Raw genomic sequence first — 17,247 nt, 5'->3', positions numbered from 1 at the left:
GATCTTTTGCAATTGGATCGTGCACTCTCCTGCTGAACAATGTCCTTTCTTCTATGCTATTGTAATTGTGTAGTGTGTGAGTGTATGAGTGTGCACATGCCCAAAGCAGCAACATCACTATTACAGAAACCAGGATAATCCACTGAAACTTGAGAATCTTTGGTTTTCAGGCCTGACAGGAAAGATGGAAAGGAAAACAAGAATTGGATTATGAAAATTTGGCTTGAATTGGACAATGAAGATGATGGGGAGATCTGAGGATCTATGGATTACAAATTTGACCAAGATGGAAGTTGGAGCATTTAGAACATCCAGACTTAAAAGGATTAAGAAACAAGATTTGAGTTCTACTTTTAAATATAGTGGTCTGGATGGAAGAAAATGAACATTTTTGAGACAGAACTTCTCTGAGACCTGGCGCTTGATATAAAGGACTACCAAAAAAACCGGCAAAGAGGAACTGAGAGAGAATTAAGGGCCTCGGATGTGAGGTCTCCAGGCTGACAGCAGATAGACTGATGGATACAGGGAATCGAAACCGGGAAAGGGGGGCTGGAGTTTGGGAATCCAAAGGGTGTACAATTATATTTTGAATTTTTCTTTCTTCTTTATTTTGTTTTATTATGAGTATAAAAAAGGGGGGAATTCGTGGAAGGGAACTGGGGTCGACCTTAGAAACAGATTCTAATGTTTAAAGATTGTGGACTATCAGGGGAAAGTGGCTATATAAATTGAATTAAATTGAATAATGGGCTAAATACAATAAGGTTAAAATTTGGGATAAGAACTTGTTGAAATAAACAAATGGAAATGGAATACAAGAAGGGGAGGGGTGGGGAAGTCTTGGAAAGATGTTATTGAAAGTAAGGTTTAAATGTAAATGTTTTCTTTTTTCTTTTTCTTTTGGATTTTTTGAAAATTTCAATAAATATGTTATTAAAAAAAATAAAAAAGAGAATCTTTGGTTTTCCTAATAACAGAAGAACCTAACATCTAAATTAGTTACTTAACTTTCTGTCACAAGTGCTTCTTCCTAGACCACTCCTGATAAGCTTGGTAGGGTTTTAAGACAACAGGGTTATAGCCAGAGATGGTGACTTACATGATATAGTTTTATGTCCATTGTCCAAGTTGGGAAGTTCTAAGAACAACAACTATAAAAATAATAATCTTTATTGCTGTCCAATGATCCTTAACATGGATTCAGAATAAAATACAGATTCATACAGACAGCACCCCCAGGGAAGGAAGACCAAAGCGTTATTTGTTTAATCATGGGTATGTTGATATTTGATTTGTATGACTACTGAAAGGAACTTTGCCACGGCCACTGTGATATCATTGGATTTGTTGTCCAGAAGATATTTGATATAGTAGGCTTCAGATTGACCCAGCCGATTTGCCAATAGGGGTTTAATCAATAGTTCCCTAGCTTGATCGTATTGTCCACAATGCAATAAAATATGCCTCATGCAGTTGACACACAGCACACACAGATCCCTTTTTGATAAGGGATACCTCTCAGTCTGCCGTTTAACACTTCTGATGGGGATACATTTAGTCTGGCTTTGGTGAAAAGACGCCAATATGTTGGTACAGACAAATTTCTAAAATATGCAGGTGTCTGAAACTCGAACCCATAGTGAATTCCTACTGCTAATGGGCCACAGATAAAATGAGATTGAGATTGGAGATCACTATGTGATAGTGCCTTTGCCAGAGCCTTTGCCTCAGAGATTCCAGGACGTTATCATAGCCCAGATGGTACAGGAGAGAAGGTGGCATACCAATCGAAGTGGCTTTTCTAACCATAATTTTCATCCATGAGCTGGTAAACTCTTCATTGTTTAGGTATGCAAGTAACCGCTTCCCTTGGCCAAAGACTGAGATCTTGAGCCAGTATCTCAGGGCAGCCCACCATGCTTTAGTTGATAGAGGACATTCACCTGTTTCTAAAAATAGTACAGTGGTACCTCTGGTTACATACTTAATTCATTCCAGAGGTCCGTTCTTAACCTGAAACTGTTCTTAACCTGAAGCACCACTTTAGCTAATGCTGTGCCGCCGCAACAGATAAACCTGTCAACTGTCAACAGGTTTACCATACCCATTGAGCTAATCACCCATCTCCTACTACCCTTCTGAGAAATACCCCACCCTACCCTCCCACTATATATTAGGGTCTGGTGACTTCTGTTTCAGTGTATCTGAAGATGTGTGCATGCACACAAAAGCTTGTACCCAGAACAAACTTAGTTGGTCTATAAGGTGCTACTGGACAATTTTTTATTTAATTATTATTTTTATTTCTCCAGTATGCTGTGACACACACACATGTGACACTTAGACTCATAGACTCATAGAACTGGAGAGTTGGAAGGAACCATGAGGATAACCTAGTCCAGGGGTCTGCAACCCGCGGCTCCGGAGCCACATGTGGCTCTTTTACACCTTTGCCGCGGCTCCGGGGCGGATACTAGTGAGGGGAGGAGGTGCAATGGGCGCCCCGACACTCCCCACTGTGGCGGGCGCTGTACTGGCTGTGACGTCGCATGGGGCGGTGCGTGCATTAGTCACGCACCGTCCTGATGTCACCTTTCCGCTCGCTGTCAGATCGCGGCTCTGGAGATATATTTGTTTTAAATGACTAAATGGTTTTGCGGCTCCCAGTTTTTTTTCCCTTTGGAAACGGGTCCAAGTGGCTCTTTTTGTCTTAAAGGTTGCAGACCCCTGACCTAGTCCAACCCCCTGCAATGCAGGAATTTTGCCCATTGTGGGGCTCGAGTCCACAACCCTAAGATTAAGAGTCTCACCAACTGAGCTATCCCTAAGATCAGCAAGAAATGAATAGCTTTACTGCAATTATATGAAAACAAAAAGTAAGCATGCCTCATCCTGCTTGTTACAGTGGGAAATGCTGAACTTGAAGTTGCCACCTTACACCTGGAAGGTAAACATTAAAAAATTTAGCTGACAGGATGCATGCTAAGAGTTGCTCACTTATATTAGGTTTGGGCCATTCCCGGTTGCTGCTCTGTGGAGAAACCAGCTGCCTTTGGCACAGTGCACTTCAGTGGATTTCAGATGCTGTTTGTTGTTGAATGCAGTCAAGCAGGACATCATCTCCCTCCCATCCAAAGGTGTCCCAGTTGGTTGTGGAGAACATAGCAAACAACTTGTGAACTAATTTGCTGTGGACGTAAAATCTGTCTTCCAGTGTGACACTGAACCGTTCAGCATCTATCAACAATCTGGTGGGATGTAAGCCTCTGCTAAGGGACTCTATAATGTACAGGTTACAGTGGAACCTCAGTTTTCGAGCACCTCAGAAGCCGAACAATTCAGAACCCGAACGCCAGAAACCCGGAAGTAATTGGTCTTGTTTTCGAATGTTTTTCAGAAGTTGAACAGCTTCCAAGGTGTTGTTGCTTTTTTCTCCCCTCCCCCCATTGACTTTGCAGCCAGCCCTTTGATATTTGGTTTTTGACCATTTCGGAAGCTGAACAGATTGCATTTGAAAACCGAGGTTCCACTGTATTTCCATCTCTGCAACATCTGGTATGATGACAAACACTTCTCTAGTTAAAAAACCCCAAAACCAACCAATTCTAAAATCCCAAATCTGCATCCAGCAGGGGAATCAGCCATGGTTAGCCAGGTATCCTGAGTTTGATTAAAACATTTTTATTTATAAAGTGAGATATGCAGAAAGCCAGCTGTCCACCTTAGTCCCAAGAGAAAGATGGACAAAGTTCTGAATGCTGCTTAAAACTAGATTTGAAATGCACTTGAGGAATGGTATCAAGTCAGGTGGCTGTTTTATTTCTCTTGCATCTTTTCTGGACGTATACGCTCTTTTTTCTTTCTACATTTTATTTGGGGTTCTAAAAGAAAAAGTAGATCAAATGCATCCTGTGACATCTAGGCCAGTTCATTATTAAACTTTTCACCTCCTTGAGCAGATAGACTATATATTCCCAGCAATCATGTAGGTAATGGCATCAAAAGAAAATTTGTCATATAATATATGTTGCTAGGAAATGCCTAAAGTCATGACTCAGATCAAACAGGGCTTTTTCAGAATTACTACTCGCCTTCTATTGCTGTGAGGATTTCCGCCTGAACTGAAAACATTTGCTAAATGATGTAATAAGCTAATGATTGCTTAATTTTTGAATGCAGAGCTCAGTGCAGAGAGGGTAACAGCTGTTGTTTGTCAAATTAACTTTCCTTAAGTTTTTTTACTATCCATTTTCCTGTTGATTTAGCATACTTAGCGGTGATTAAGCACCAAAGGTCTCCTCCTAAACCTGTTTTGTGGAGGTAAAAGCTATGCAGGAAAAGGTTAATTCTTCTTCATTGCCACAGTATTTCCCACTCCTTAATGGAATCAACTAGCACATCTCTTCTGCTCTTAAAAGTTAGAAACCCTCTGATAACGTATTCTTCTGCTTCATTTGAGGAGCAAATATAAGGGCCATTACACATGCTAAGGCTATGTACACACCATAAACTTAAAGCACACACCCTCTAAATCCTAGGAACTGCAGTTTGCTAAGGGTGCTGGGAATTGTAGATCTATGATGGGTGCAGTCCCCAAGATTCTTGGATGGGCGAAGTATAGTGTATTTGCAGCTACACAGAACCAGGCAGTAAAGACCAGACCATAAGGACAAGTGGGGCACTGCCTTCCTAACTGCAATCTGCCCTCAGCCAGCCTCCACCTGCCACCAGCTTCCTCCTTAGCCTTAGTTAGTACAACTCAACAAGGAAGAGGATGGGGACAAGTCTTTAATTAGCAGGTTCTGCCTGTGATTAGCTTTGGCTCTACTTACTATTACTGCCCTGCCAGTCCCAATGCACACTGGCCACTACTGGGAGTAAGCAATTGTTAGAATGTGGTCTGGGGGTCTGATCCCCATGTTTTGTGCAGCAGGCCTCATAAGGGCTGCCTCTTACCCCATTTTAAAATTGGTTCCCCCCTTTACTAATAGGGTGCCTTCATGCTAATTTCTCAGAGGCAAATATATGCATGCATTAGCATATGCATTTTTATGCAAATTTGTACCATGAGCTTGTGTCCAAGCTCTTTCAGTGCCTAGCAGCAGCTCCTGCACAGAGGCTAGCTTTGCCTTGCTACTGATCATACACTGAAGAGGATCTGCACCCCGTTATAGCTTCTTGGCAAGTGTACCACCGGAATCTAACGTGTGTTTGGAAATGCATTTTATCACTTTAAGGTAAAGGTAAAGGGACCCCTGACCATGACCAACTCTGGGGTTGCGGCGCTCATCTTGCTTTACTGGCCGAGGGACCCAGCGTACAGCTTCCGGGTCATGTGGCCAGCATGACTAAGCCGCTTCTGGCGAACCAGAGCAGCGCACAGAAATGCCGTTTCCTTCCCGCTGGAGCAGTACCTATTTATCTACTTGCACTTTGACGTGCTTTCGAACTGCTAGGTGGGCAGGAGCAGGGACCGAGCAACGGGAGCTCACCCCGTCGCGGGGATTCGAACCATCAACCTTCTGATCAGCAAGCCCTAGGCCCTGTGGTTTAACCCACAGTGCCACCCACGTCCCACCGTTTATATTTTCAGATGTACACCTAAATATGTAACATCTGAAAAAATTCACTGTTGTCAGCTGTTCAGTTGTTCTACTGGATGGTGAATTATTCTGACTTGTTTTTAGGGGTTTTTTTTGTTAATTTTAATTGTAAACTTCCTCAAAGTCTTCTGATAAGCAATATGTTAATAGATTTTTTTTAATAACAGATCATTTATTATAATAGATTTATTTATATTATGTAGAAAGCAAGGTGCAAAGATGTTGCATGCAGTTCCCACCTTTTCTTCCAAGGAGCTCAACTTGTTTCATAGATGAGCAATGATTTCAATCTGAGTCTTCTATATTCAAACCAAACTCTATATCCACTCTTCAGCATCTGGTTACTGAACCACATATCTGATACATTGTGATGAAGATGTGGAAAACATGGTATTTAGGTTGTAAAGGTGTTCCATGGACTACAAAAGAGGGAATATCTTAACCATGTCAAAGAGATGGAGAAAGGAACAGCTTTGGTAGAATCTTTCCTTTGACTCCTCTGGGACTTTTGCAGGATTAGGTTGCTGAGTGCATGATTTTATGTGAATGTCAAAAAAATTCAGTGTTCAATGAATATAATGCAAATCATACTTGGTTTTCTCATAGGTGGGTGCCTTAAACAAGCTGGCAGTAACCAGACCATTGCATTTGCAGCAGCCATGGTATCAGTAGATGCAGATGCCCCTCAGGGACCATCAACAAGTATTCAGCCATGTCGTGTGCTGACTTTGTCACCAATCAAAATACCAGTTTTGACATCACCTTTCCCAGGTATGAACCATTTCCCTTATTTATCATTGTTAAACATTTTTTAAAAAATCTGTGGTTTGCAAATTAGTAGACCAAGACATACTACTACATTGTAAAGTTCCTGGTTTAGGTTTCCAAAGTAATTGTGGTGGAAGATGGATACTGTAAAGAACATTGGAGCATTTCAACTTTGAAGTAGATCCTGACAGAATTTTTTCTTAGAAGCCAAAATTGTTAATGTGCAATGAATTAAGCTTTGACTTTCAATTTCTCCTATTCCCGATAATGGCCCCACATTTTGAACTCGCTTTGGGGGCATCCGTTTTGACATATCCATTTGTGCTCATTGGTTGCTTGAACTGTATGATCCTTCAGTGATTTCAAGAAAGTTGGTGGTGTTTTGACGACGTGTGACATAACATTGCTATTGGGGTGAGTATGGGGACAGTGCATATGAATGAGACAATGCACATGATGAGTTTAACTCAAAAGTTGTGTCTTTTGTATGGAGTGAGGGGCCAGAGCAATCTGCTCTGCATGTAGACAGTCCCAGGTTCAGCCTCTGACATCTCCAGGTAGGGGTGGGACAGAACACCTGCTTGAAACCCCAGGAGCAGCTGCCACACTGTGTTGACAATACTAGACTAGATGGATCAGGGTGTGACTTAACAAGAGGCAGCCTCTGCATGAAAGCTATAAGACATCAGCCTTGCAATCTGAATGACAGACACATTCCTTCTCTCCCTCTCCCTCTCCTGCATTTATTACTTGAAATAAGCTCTCAGAATGACTTACAACAGTCAATACAAAATATCCTTATTTGGCCTATCACCCTCATTCCATGTTAACTAGTAAACATCTTCTGAGGACTTCCCAAGGGCAAATGAGCCGTTCTTTAATCAGTACAGGAAAAACAGCAGCCTCAAATCTTATCACGATTTCTGCCTCCATCCTTTTATGCAAGAGGCTCCTTCCATATCAATGGAGAAGCATTCCAGTGAGAAGCAGTTGTCATACTGGATGCATTTTTAATGTACAGCTATTATAGCATGTACTCCATGTGAACTACCTAAGGCTTGATAGAAGATTATCACAGCAGAAGAGCTCTTCCATTTAGATAACTGGCTTAGCTTTGCAATGATAAACATGTCAGGTTTCGACAGCAGTTGTTTTCCTCGGGAAAATAAGGCAGATAGGATATCAAATGGCATGTTAGGAGTGCCTAAGCAATAAAACCATTATCAATCATGCACAAGAAATTGCATTATTCATAGATATCCTCTCCTGCAGAATGCACAATAGGACTTAAAAAAAAAATGAAAACAGATACAGCTTGGATTGTGCAAACACTTCTGACATCAAGCACCTTGTTTCTTCCTGTCTTCTGGTTCACACTGCATCATTGGTGATCTTCTGTAAGAGATGGAAAACTACAGGTGTGGGTTGAAGCCAGCTCTCTTGTCTACCTGGAGCATGGTGCCCCATTGAAAACTTACTTGAAGGCCAGATCCTGTAATACTAAGAGCTAATGGTCTAGGCCTGGGGTCCCCAAACTGTGATCTGAGCTTTGTTCAGGTGGTCTAGGATGTGTGTGTCAAAATACGATTAAAAATCACATAGCATCTAGCCTAGTGCATTAGACCTACTACAACATGCAAAATAAAATAATTAAGTAGTCTGCCAAGACTCGCATCAATTTTCACATGGTCCATGGGGAAAATAATTGGGGAACCACTATTGGAGGCCGTTGGACCCTTGGCAGGAGTTTGAAATGACTGTACATGTGGACTCTCTGCCAGTGACCAATTATTTAGTTGATAATGCTCAGTTAGGAGATCTGATCACTACAGTCCATATGGCTTTGATTAATGACCCAGATTGGCACCCTATCTTACTACGTCTCTTGGAACTGTAAAAAGTCCACAGTGCAGCCCTGAAAAGGATATACCTGTCCCCATCCCCCCCCCCCGAGTTTGCTTCCCAGCTATTTGGTGCTACAGGAAGGAACATGAATTATGGGAAGCTTCCTTGTGGGTATGCCTTCTGTTGCTAATTAGGTTACAACAGTTTCATAGAGCAGGAGGGAAATGCTAATTACTTAAGCTTGTAAATAAATCTTCCATAGCAAAGCAAACATGGGATACAACGATAGCTGTCTAATTAAACAATAAACTAAAACTCATGTTTCCAGGATGCACGATGGCAGTAAATAATTGTAAACTGAGGGTGAGTACATATGACTATTTACCAAGATATGTTACTTGGTGAGGTGGTCACCTCCGTTGTAACCGCCTTCCTGGCAGTGAAGAGAATTTCAATATTATTATTATTATTTATTAAATTTGTATACCACCCTATACCCACAAGTCTCAGGGTGGGTCACAGGATAAAATCACAATATAAAAACACAAAATGCATATGTCTCCTGTACATGATCAGAGATTGGGAGGGTGGAGGGAGCAACACCAGTGTCGGAAAGGCAACTCAACCTCACTGCATTCACATTCACATTCACCACAGCCATCTAGTCATGGACAACTTAATGGTTGTATTATTGCAATGCGTTTTTTTGTGGGGTTGCCCATGTTGATCTGGAGGCTGCAGCTGGTACAGAACATGGCAGCTAGGTTGCTTGTGGGGGCAAACTACCACCAGCATATAACACCTGCCAATTTGCTACCCGGCCCAAGTTCAAGGTGTTGGTGTTAAGATATAAGTTCCGATATTGAGGCTGTTTTATTCCTTATGTACCCATTATATTGCTATGGTCTGTGGGAGAGTCTCTTCTGTGAGTTCCAAAGATCTCAGAAGTCCATTCTGCATTAACTCAAAGCAGGGCTTTTAGTGTGACTGCCCCTGTTCTGTGGAACAGCATTGTTTTTGAAAGATGACAGGCATCTTTGAAAGATGATCTGCACTTTCTGTAAACAGCTGAAGACATATTTGTTTCAACAAACTTTCCTAAGGGGGGCAAATAGGTCTTCACTATGAGTGTCCATTTGCTAGGGTTTTAGTTTTGCTTTAAATGCTATTTGTTGTTTTTGTGTTTTTAACTGTTTTTAATTATTTTATGTGTAAATCGCCTCAAGACAGTAGTTTAGAAGGCAATGAATAAATTAATTCTAATAACACTAACAATGACAATAATAATAAATCACCAGAACCTTTGGAGTATGTGCAAATAGGTTGAAATTTGAGGGAATCCTGAGTTTAAATGGATTAAGCAAGAGCGATACCTGGTAATAATTAATATGTATGCATAATTTTGGCCCTGAAACAAATGTCTAATTGTGACTTAATGCTACTTCAGAGGAAACTCTTTTTATAGTAAAATATGTGGAGTACTCATTTTCTCCTGAAAAACACCTTAGTCATGATATTTTCCCATTGAACTGCATGGTTGACAAGATATTGAAGTTAAATTAAAGTTCCTTCCCCGAAAGGTAAAAAAAATGGTCAATTGGTCAAAAAGTAGTACTCTGCTGTCAAGAACAAAATTACATTTCTGTTTCTCTACAGAACTTAATGATTGGGAAAACATCAAGGAAGCAAATAATCTAATATAGAGCTAATCCCATGTGTAAAGTATATTTTACAGCCAGTCTGCCTTTCAGTTAAAAAGATCAGTATGTCGACATTTATAAAGCATGACTTATTGCCCTCAACTCCTACCAAAATAAATCTTTGGAAGAAGAGTGCCATCTGCGAACCCCAGAGATTATTGTATTTTCATTATCCAGTTTGCAGAATAATATGATAATGAGCTCTCTTTTCATATTTGCCATCCATAAACTTTAGAGAGGGCAATCTAATCATAATAGAAACAAACAAAATGGAATAATATAAGAACCTTTCATTTAACACTACCACAGTCCTGTCTTTGCATAGCAGGTTAGATTCTGAGGAAATAGTGTTACATGAGTATTTTAAACAGTTAGGGGTTTGCTCTCCTATAGCGCCTTGAAAGAAAACAATATTTGTTACATATATATTTGCTTGTTAGTTAATGGTACGACTCCATTGCACATCAAGGTGGTGGTGATGATGATAGCATTCCAATTGCAGTTGTTGGCAGCTAGACATGTATTAATCGTTTTTGGATGTGGATGTGAAATCTCATTTGTATCGCAAAGCATATCCAGTCAGTTTAATTGGGCTTGGGTGAGCATTGCAACATCAATGTCATGGAAACAGATGCACATCTGTGTCAACAACTGGCACCAGGGGCTTCCTGCCTGCCTCTCTCTTGCTCAGATGGAGCATGTCATAATAGTTGATAATAATGTTATGCGGAGACCTCTGGCAAAGGCTTTTGGGTCGAGGGGAGGAGGGAGTGTTACAAGGTAGTGAGTCCCCCAACCCTCTAGAGCTAACGGTGTGTGTGTGTGTGTGTGTGTGTGTGTGTGCAGGGGACACCATTCTGTTGGAAGCTGCCCAGATTGGCTGGACCAACCCAGTCAGATGGACGGGGTATAAGTAATACATTATTTGTTTGTGTTTGTTACGTTCTGCTAGTGCAAGTCTCTTGCTCTAATAGAATGGGAACATTAGATACCACTACCCCTAATAATGTTGTTAGTAACCATTTTTGATTATTACTTGATGATGATGATACACCATCTCCACCCATCAAGAGGAATGTCTGTGTTGAGGTCTTCAGGCAACCTGAAAGAGGAAGTTTGCAGTGCTGTTCAGACTGGGAGAGGGAAGAAGAGATAAAGGATGCTTTGATCTCCCTCCAGCTTTTCTCTACCATACCATATCGTGTTAGAGAAGCACCAGCCCCATATCAGAACATTTTATAGCTGTATAAGCACAGAACTCGCAGTTCTTGAGAGTGAGAAAGGTATTCTTTCCCCAAAGTTTTCCCATTGTTATTAACTTCATGGAATTCAACCCCCTCCTGGCAAATGTAAACCTCTCATCCAGCTTCATAAGCTATCAAAGGCAAGAGTTTCATCTCTTTTTCCACATCTCCATTTTCTATTGGGGGGCTTGTTTTCAGCAGACACCCTAATGTCCTGTGTCTCAGCTGCTCTCATCCATTGTCAAACATAAGGGTTTTGTGGATGGGCAGATGGTCTATTTCTGTCACTGGCTGTTAGCCATGACGACTGTATTCTACCTCCAGCTGTTGGATGTCTCTGAATCACAGGCTGGGAATCACATACAGGGAGGGTGCTGTTGCACTCAGGTCCTGCTTGCAGATTTCCTACAGGGATCTAGTTGGCTACTGTGAGAACAGAATGCTGGATTAGATGGGCCTTTGGCCTGATCCAGGAAGGTCATTAATATATCAACTCATGCAGTTGGCCTGGTTTCTTTGGGAGCTGGGCCAATACTTTTGTTCTAATTTCTTTTGGACACTGACAGAGAACGGGAAGAGCAAATGAAAAGAAATTGCTTCCCAAAATTGGGAAGGAACAGAAGAAAATGCTCAGATACACTTAAATAACAAGAGCTAGATTTTAGAAATCAGCCAAAGAAGTAAGTTTTCTCCCATAAACTCTCCCTTATAGAACCAATATAATTACTGATGTAGTATAACAGGAGAGTTTTTCACCTCCAACAAGTTTCCCTCTCGAAATACATTAAAAGTTAGTCTTCGCCTTTCATGATAGCCAAAGGTTGCTCCTCCATGGAATCACTGGGCTTACATGTGCTTAACCGGACTTATGCATGCTTAACATGGAATCACTGGGCTTAGGCATGCTTTGGATTGTGGCCAATATCAATACAAATAGTATTTGTCATAATGTAATGTGTGAATTCATTTAGGGGCAGCCCAGAATCAATCACACATGCAAAAACTTCATCCAGTATTAGCTGCTTAAGGTTTGTTCTTTCTCCTGTTCCTCCCAGTAGTGAGATGCAGAACAGGCTCCCTATGAACTATGGTTTGCAAATTAGAAGGCCAGTTTTGGGGACATACATTCCGTCCTCCGTAACATCTCAAGAGAGCAGCCTGAATTGTTTTGGAAGTGGAAAGCTACAATTAATTTGGAAGGGGAAAGAGGGAAAAGGGAAATCGGTCGAAGGGAAAGTTTGCATGCATTTCCAGGGCTTTGTGTAGTATCTGTGATTTGCAAATTGCTTTGTCCATGAAACCCTTGGGAAGAATCTGTTGATGCTCCCATGGTGATTAACGGAGATAATAAATAAAGCAAGCAGGAGGCCCGGGGTGGCGCTGCATGTGAATCGATACAGAGGCAGCTTATTGTAAGGTCTTTTTCTTTCGTTCTTTGTTTTTTGTCTAGCAAGGAAGCTTGAATTCTCCATCACTTTGACAGCAGTGTAGCTCTATAGATTTCAAATTTTAGTTAGTGCTGAACTCAAAGGAATTGATGTGTGTATGTGTATGCATTTGGTGAACATTACATAAGTGTGCTTTTATTGTTATATTTAATGAATATTTTATACCATTTTATGTAGACCTCTTAAACAAAATATAAATATAAGGCTCTCTCCCAATTCCACAATTTTTCTCGCTAAGGTATACAATTCTTGAAAATGTACAATGTCATCCAAGTATGACTGGAACCACCAAGAAGTGGTTCCACCCACACCTAACTCAGACAGCTGCTGTAGAAGGATACCATGGCTGATGGTACTGAAAGCTACTGAGAGGTCAGGGAGAATTAACATTTTCCCTGACTCTCTCCCCACATAGGTCATCATACAGGGTGACCAAAGCAGTTTCCTTGCCAAAACTGGGCCTAAACCCCAATTGAAATAGATCTAGAAATCAGGAATTTTGCACAAGAAGGGGTGAATGGCAACTGGCCAGTAATTACTTAAATTTTCTGAATCCAGGGAGGGTTTCTTGAGAAATGGTTTTAGCACGGCCTCTTTCAAGCAGCAGGGACCACCCCTTCTCACGAGGAGGAAATAATAGGGTTGCCATATCTTAAAGAGCAAAACAGAGGACAGCCCAAGTCACTGTCAGACCAAGCTAGGGAAAGAGGCATGCAGGCATGCAGGGCTGCTGCCACCTCACCTTTTTACCCAGCTCAGCTGGCAGCAGCCATGGCATGGAGAACAGCCCAAATGAGAGCCAGAGCCGGAGCCACCCGAGTCCCCCAAAACTGGACATTTCCTTTAAAATGTAAAAATCCAGCCAGATGGGCATGCTGCCCCCCCAAAAGTGGATACATTTGGGTTTTCCCAGATGCATGGCAACCCTAGGCATTAGGCCCAGCCCTAGGCATTAGGCCCAGCCAGCTGTCCCCTTCCTGCTACTTTTTATCAACCAAGAAGGCCAAGGATCCAGAGCACACATGGTTTCCCTGGTAGATCCAAAAACCTTGTTGACATCCGCAAGCCTTACTAACTGAAATTCATTCAGCATAATAGGACTAGACAGTTTTTCTGGACACCTCTTGAGTTTCATCTTCTGTAACAATGGAGTCAAGGTCCCAGCAGATGTAAATAATGTTATCCTCAAAATGCTTTGCAAACAAGTCATACTGAGCTACCGTTGGCTCTATCACCTCCAGGCTAGACTATAAATGTCCATTCCTCCTTCCTTTTTATTTTAGTTAATTATATCCGTATTTCTAGGTCACTTTTCTGCCCAAGGGCCTCTACAATGCTCTTGGAATCAAAACAAGCCACACCCAAAGAAGGATACAAAACAATACCGCATTCGTGCTGAACAGCACAAGTCTTGCAGCTTCCCTGCTCTTGCCATTATGCTGTAAGTCTGTAGTCAGGGGCTGCTCTTTTTAATAACTATATGGTGTGTAGCTCAGTGCTCTGCATGCAAAATGACCTGGGTTCAATTTATGGTGTCTCTTAAATCTTGGAAAGCTGCTGCCTGATGAAAGTATAGACCAGGGATAGTCAATGTGACTACAGCTTACCATTGGCCATTCTGGTTGGGGGCAGATGAACACTGCAATTGTCTAAGAACATCTGGAATACATCACTTTGGTTTCCCTTGGTGTAGATAATACTGAGCCAGTGTTTCAGGTACTTTATAAATAATAATTGTTATGTAGCACATATTAATATTATTAGTGTTTAATTCAACATGATAGCGGTAGGCAGCAATACCACCATAGCGAGCAGAAGTGGAACTGGGGCAGTGAGCTCAGGCTGCAGCTGATATGAGCTCCAGAGAATGCTTCAGAAACAGGTTTAGTGGTTAGATCCAAGTCTCAAAGCAGTTGGGTCTTGGCCAGTACAGATCTTTTCAAATTACTGCCTATACACCTGCGCCGTACTTTACATTTCAAATAAGAGCAAACCCATGTTATAGGTTTATGTGATGCCATGCTTTATAAAACGATTATTACCCTTATTTATCTTGCATTGTGGATTTAGCAGGTGATGATTTTGCATATCAGATGGTATTTACAATGCCATGATTGTTCCCATTTTAATTTAGAAGGATTTATGTTGCATGTCTTGTTTGTCACAATTGTCTCTGTCTCTTTTTAGCTGCTCTGGAATTTTTACTTATTCATTTGTTTACCTATTCATAAACCAGGCAAAGGAGTGAAATGTGCCATGGAAGCAGGGTTTTCTCATAGAGATCTGACTATAGAATTACTATAATAAGAAAGAGGCAACTCTTCAGTGCATCTGCCTATTATAAAATATGCTCTCTTCTAGAAAGCAAAAAAAAGAAGGGGATTTATTTGCTTATTACTGACCTACATAGAACTTTCAGAGTTTTTTAAACATAAATTTCAGCTGCATTCCTAGCCCTGCTTACCTGAGAGTAAGCCACATTAAATTCAGCACAATGTATGGTAGTTAGGATGGTGCTGTGAAACTGAGATGAGTTTAAGGGTCTAAAATACACAAGCTTTAGAATTTGATTCGCATTTTGGGAACAAAGGACACCTGGAATAGAAATCCATTGTTATACATTTTATATGTGCTTCATCAGGCTAGCCAAAGGATAACTCTACCTGTTACAAAGAAGAATTGTGGTATTTATTGTCATATACCCTCCTACAATTCACCAATTTCTGGAATGAGAAAGGTAAAATACGGCATGGTTGTTATGGACTCTTGTATTGTAAATTAGCAGCCAGTACAAATATTAAAAAGGCACCATCTGCCATATAAACCATTTGCCACCTGTTCTCTTGCTTTCAGACTTATTTAATGGTTTAAATTTTATGTCGTAGCTTGCCACCGAACAGCTGGGAAGTGACTAAGTATTTTTCCTATCAGTAACTTAACGGCCAAACAACACTACATGTTCAAAAATGCTTCTTAATGCCAGGGATGTTGCCACATGGACTTTCATGCACTTGTCAGCTTGCCTCATTAGCAAATTCTGCTGACAGCAAAACAGGATTTTAATAGCAACCATTATCCAAGTATTATCGGTGGCTGTGTTCTGGGAGAAATGTTCCTCCTCTGCAATAAACAAAGCCAAAGCCCCTTTCAAATTGGTCATAATACTTATGACCATCTCGATAAGTGACAGATACAAAATGGTGTCACTGGTTTTATTGCCAGTATATAAGGTAGCTGGAAATTCTCCTCCTTCACTTTGCTTGCGGAATGAATCTTTGTCCATGTTTAATCCACCTGTTGCTGACCACTAGGAGAACTGCTATTCAAGCATGGAGAATAGGCTAGTCATTTGAGAGCCAGCATGGTGTAATAGTTTGAGTACCAGACTTGGACCCGGGAAACCGAGGTTCAAATTCCCACTTAGCCATCCCCACCAGGGAAGATGGGGTGAGTGAAGATCTACATTGGGAACAAGGGGGGAATAATGATTTGTTTTCATTACAAGCAGGGAATCGGATGAACTTTACCCTATGGTTGAAGTGGGACTCAAAGGCCATTGTGATGGGGAATGGGGCCCACTCTGACTCACACCAGGCAGGGGCAGGGGCCCTAGAGGGCAGCGTACACCATTTTTTCCCGAGGGGTGGGAGGAGAATAGCACTGCCTCCTATTCGCTGAGAGGCTGCTGTGAATCCTGCTGCCTGAGGTGGTCTCCTCACCTTGTCTCATGGGTGGGCCGTGCTTGGCCCTTGATCTGAAAATAGATTCACCACCTTAGCCCCTGGAGTAAATTTCATTGAATTTAAGAGGACATGTTTTTGAATAGACGTGCATATGGTTCAACTCATAAGTCTTCCCCTCAAATATTTCTAATAATTCAATAATGACAAATGTTGATCATTTGTGGCTAATTTGCTAATAGATGAAGAGGAAAAATCCAGCAGTTCATTTATTCGTGGCAGGTTATTTGCCCAGCATTAGTGCAATGTAATGGAGCAAGCAAATGAATGTTTATAGTTATTGAGTGATAATTTCCGTCTCAACATAAAATTGGAATAAGTGTCTTTCAAATTAATATCTGTTATAATATGTACAATTGGCGTTCCTTTAGACTGCTTGTACACTTCTGTCACAAAACTAGCTTTTGTCTGTGAATGAAAAAGAACACATTCAAAACCTCCAGCACACAACCGGTTTAGGAATGCAGCCTTTATCCTTTTGAAGTTGAAAAGGATTTCGGCTTCAGCCTTCCCTTTGGTGAAAAGAACTGGAAGAGCTTGCTTGAAGTCTTTTTTCATCTATATTATACAAAGTGACTTCAATCCAAGTTCTTTGGCTTAACTGGACAGTGGATCAAGCTCTTTGAGGGCTTAGAACGCTGCCATACACCAAATCCAGCCAGAAGTCTAACTAGCTCATCATTGGTAGGCTAGCTTTTCATGGAAAGTTCCCTAGTAGTCCTAACAACTTTCACAAGCAGCACGGTAAGGCAACTGAGTAAAAGAATGTGACTTCCTCACTTTGACCAATGGATCCCCATCAATCATCAAGTGCTATGGCACCTCAGTGGAATAGCTCTTAGAACAGAGTGGATAGCAGAAACAGTGCTACACAGAGCAGACTTCAGGGGACCATA

The 17,247-nt window shown here is 41.3% G+C and overlaps 1 protein-coding gene across 2 annotated transcripts in view; it reads left to right on the top strand.

Annotated features, from left to right (window-relative positions):
* TCERG1L (transcription elongation regulator 1 like) overlaps window positions 1–17,247 on the top strand; it is a 164,369-nt gene that overhangs the window by 25,156 nt on the left and 121,966 nt on the right. For both annotated transcript variants that reach the window (XM_081912745.1, XM_081912744.1), the window contains exon 4: window positions 6,213–6,377. In XM_081912745.1, coding sequence (XP_081768871.1) covers window positions 6,213–6,377 — 165 coding nt within the window. The remainder of the gene's footprint in view (window positions 1–6,212; window positions 6,378–17,247) is intronic.

The sequence above is a fragment of the Podarcis melisellensis genome (genome assembly GCF_964234715.1).
Source record: "Podarcis melisellensis genome assembly, chromosome: 5".
Classification (NCBI taxonomy): Eukaryota; Metazoa; Chordata; class Lepidosauria; order Squamata; family Lacertidae; genus Podarcis; species Podarcis melisellensis.
Note: the sequence above shows the minus strand (reverse complement) of the source record. Positions and strands in the feature narration are given on the sequence as shown.